The sequence below is a fragment of the Atta colombica genome, unplaced genomic scaffold (genome assembly GCF_001594045.1).
Source record: "Atta colombica isolate Treedump-2 unplaced genomic scaffold, Acol1.0 scaffold226, whole genome shotgun sequence".
Lineage (NCBI taxonomy): Eukaryota > Metazoa > Arthropoda > Insecta > Hymenoptera > Formicidae > Atta > Atta colombica.
Genome location: NW_017259323.1, coordinates 1,943,794 through 1,946,889, shown reverse-complemented (window position 1 = coordinate 1,946,889; position 3,096 = coordinate 1,943,794). Strand labels below are relative to the sequence as shown.

Genomic DNA, 3,096 nt, shown 5'->3' with positions numbered 1-3,096 from the left:
TAAAAGAGCATATGAAATAAGAGATTGATGAATTAAATTAAATATGAATAATAAAATTATTTTATTTATTATTTTTCTAGATAATTAATATAATAAAATTCTTTGCAAAAGTTACGCAAATGTTATGAATTAAATTATAAAGTAAGCTTTAATCTATATAATTATTAGAAACACATCACTTTATTCAGAATAAAAAGTAATTAAATTATTTAATTATCCTGATAATGCAAATACCTTCTATCTGTCCTCTAACGTCTTTTATGGGAGGTAATCATATTCTGAACAAGATTAGGTATGCTCTATGAAGTTAATAAACTGCGGGCTTACATGAGGCGCAAAATAATGTCAACCGAGTTAGCGCTCATGCGCGAACGCAAGATGAATTATCGACGACGAAGTTTAAGCTTTCAAAGGTTCGTTAGAACATCTCCATGGAAACTAGGGATTATACTGACAGTTTGTTTTATTATACAACGTAAAGATTATTGCGTTTGTCAAAGACGACCTCTAACCTTTGAAGAAACAAGTGTAAAAGTAAATATCAGCAAATATCGATTAAAAAAAATAATGTTCATAACTTAGGTACATAGCAAAAAGATGTTTTATCCATGCTTGAATCTTTTATAAAAGTTTTTCATAATTTTTGACAAAAAATAATTGATAATTGAATTATAATGTAGAATAAAATTTAGTTATGACATTGATATTAATATACAGAAATAAAATGCGGTTTATTTTTCAGTATATCATATTATGTAAATTATTCTTTTTACATATCATACCTTTAATTTATCATTTCTTTATTTTGTTGAGAAGCGATATAACATAAAGAGATTAAAAAATTACGTGTAACACGATACGTGAGGTTAAAAGTTGATTGAAAATTAATGAAATAATATACAAATCAACACATATGTACATACACATTGTATTTGAGTCATTATGACTGAATTTTCAACATTATTATTTGGAAAAACTAAAAAATATAATTTTCAAACAAAGCTAAGTGAATGTCATCACTATTTCCTAATTTTATATAGTTTCTAATTTTATATAATTTATATTGTTTTTCTTTCCATTTCATAACTAATAAGATTTACGGATAGTTTTTTGATTGTCAACGCGTTACGAAGAAATCACATCGTAAACTCACGATGAGTTTACCGAGTTTCGAAATTGTTTGATCGACAGATATAATAATCAAGATAGAAGCATAGATTACTTTTGATGATAAAGCCGCATGCAACTTGCATATGTTTTTCTTATTAGCGTAACGAACTTTACATTTTGAGTATTGTGACAAATTTATGACATAATATAATTTATTTTATAGAAGCAATATTTAAAATTTATATTGCCTGATGTAAATCATATAAATAATCATTCATACAATAGTAAGAAGTAATAATACTAATAATTATTACAATACAGTAGTATATAAAGATATCCTTCTTTTCAAGAAAATTAGTGTTTTTGTTGAGAATTATAATTAGAAGGATAATTATTGATAATAAATATTATTAACTGCTGCTTTTAGAAAAAGATTATATTGAAATTAAAAAACCATTTTTTACTAAATGTTTATTTTATTGGTTATACTATTTTATAAATAACAAGATAAATTCAAAGATATCAAGTAATTTTGAAATTAATCTGTAACATGTAGTGATGTAGCATATATATTAAAATTAAATTGATATAATTTTATTCAGGGGACCGAAGAACGGAATCACGATCTGGTTCAAGTATACAAGAACTATTTTGAGCGTCGTGTAAATCCAACGAATCTCGCATTATTTATCGACAGCTATGTTCGTCGCACAGATTTGAACATAACAAGGGAACTGGACCCAACGCGCAAGAAGGAAGGATTGACGCTTAGTGTACCAGTGATGAACATCACGGGAGCTTTAAGTCCTCATGTTGACGATACCGTAACGTTAAATGGACGTTTGGATCCAACAAACAGTTCTTGGATGAAAGTAAGTTTTTTGATTACGTAGTTTTAAAACGCGTGTAATATTAAAATAATCAATATTTTACAATATTTTATATCGTATAAAGTATTATTAGAAATCAGAAAAGGGAGAGAGAGAAAAAAAAAATTTAATAAAATCATGAATAAATTACTTTTCTTTAAAAATAAAAGGCGAAATTCTAAACATATATTTCAAATATATTTTCTAAGAAATTAAATTACATTAAATTGTGTTTATATATGGTTTATACAATATTATATGGCTTATACAATAAGTGCTTAATATAATGTATATTACAATATAATGTATATCAATTGTCCAATAAAATAAACGTTTCTCTCTTTCTTATTAAATACAGATATAAATATATTGTGGAATTATGACTATATATCTTTATATATATATATAAATTTAATAATAAGACTTTCTATGTCAGAGTAAACTTTATTTCAAAATGTATTTCAAAAAGTGATCAATTATGTGGTTCTTCTAGATATCGGATTGCGGTATGGTATTGGAAGAACAACCGGGTAAAGTAAGCGAGGCATTCCGATTATTTCTTCAAGGCGAAGGATACGGTAAGTGAGCGTTTCGTGAACCACGTTTCAGAAATTAATCACCATATTACGCAATCAACAATTTTCATTGATCTTTATTGATAACAAATAAACGCGCACGCGTCATCGAATTTCAGAAGAGAATATCTCGTGATTGCTTGCAAGCGGAAGTATGATGTTAGTAATTACTGCCAATCATCTAAAATAATTATGTCAGAATGACGATGCTTCGCTAGAAATAAACGTAGAAAATCTATTTTTTTGTAATTAATAACATGCATCTAATAAGGAGCAAAAGAAAATATTGCGGTCAATCTGTTCGTCAGGTGATTGTAAATAATTATGCATAAAAAAAGAATAAACTTCAAAAGCTTTGCAAGTGATCACATTATTTTTCGCTGGACGTCGAAATAAAAGAGCGAGAAATTTTGATTGTGATCATTTATAGCATTAAGTTCTTTACCGACTGCTACACCCTGTTACGAGAAGTTAAAGTTTGGCCTATTGCAAAAAATACTTTACATACATAAATAAACTTCGAATGAATGTGTCCTTAACTG

At 26.9% G+C, this 3,096-nt stretch overlaps 1 protein-coding gene across 5 annotated transcripts in view; it reads left to right on the top strand.

Annotated features, from left to right (window-relative positions):
- Nucleotides 1–3,096, top strand: part of LOC108688204 (protein NDRG3) — a 33,862-nt gene that overhangs the window by 26,549 nt on the left and 4,217 nt on the right. For all 5 annotated transcript variants that reach the window (XR_001931781.1, XM_018194366.1, XM_018194365.1 and 2 more), the window contains 2 exons: nt 1,713–1,982; nt 2,473–2,557. Coding sequence is in view for 4 of the 5 variants with exons in the window: in XM_018194366.1 (XP_018049855.1) it covers nt 1,713–1,982; nt 2,473–2,557 (355 nt within the window). In the remaining variant the exon portion in view is untranslated. The remainder of the gene's footprint in view (nt 1–1,712; nt 1,983–2,472; nt 2,558–3,096) is intronic.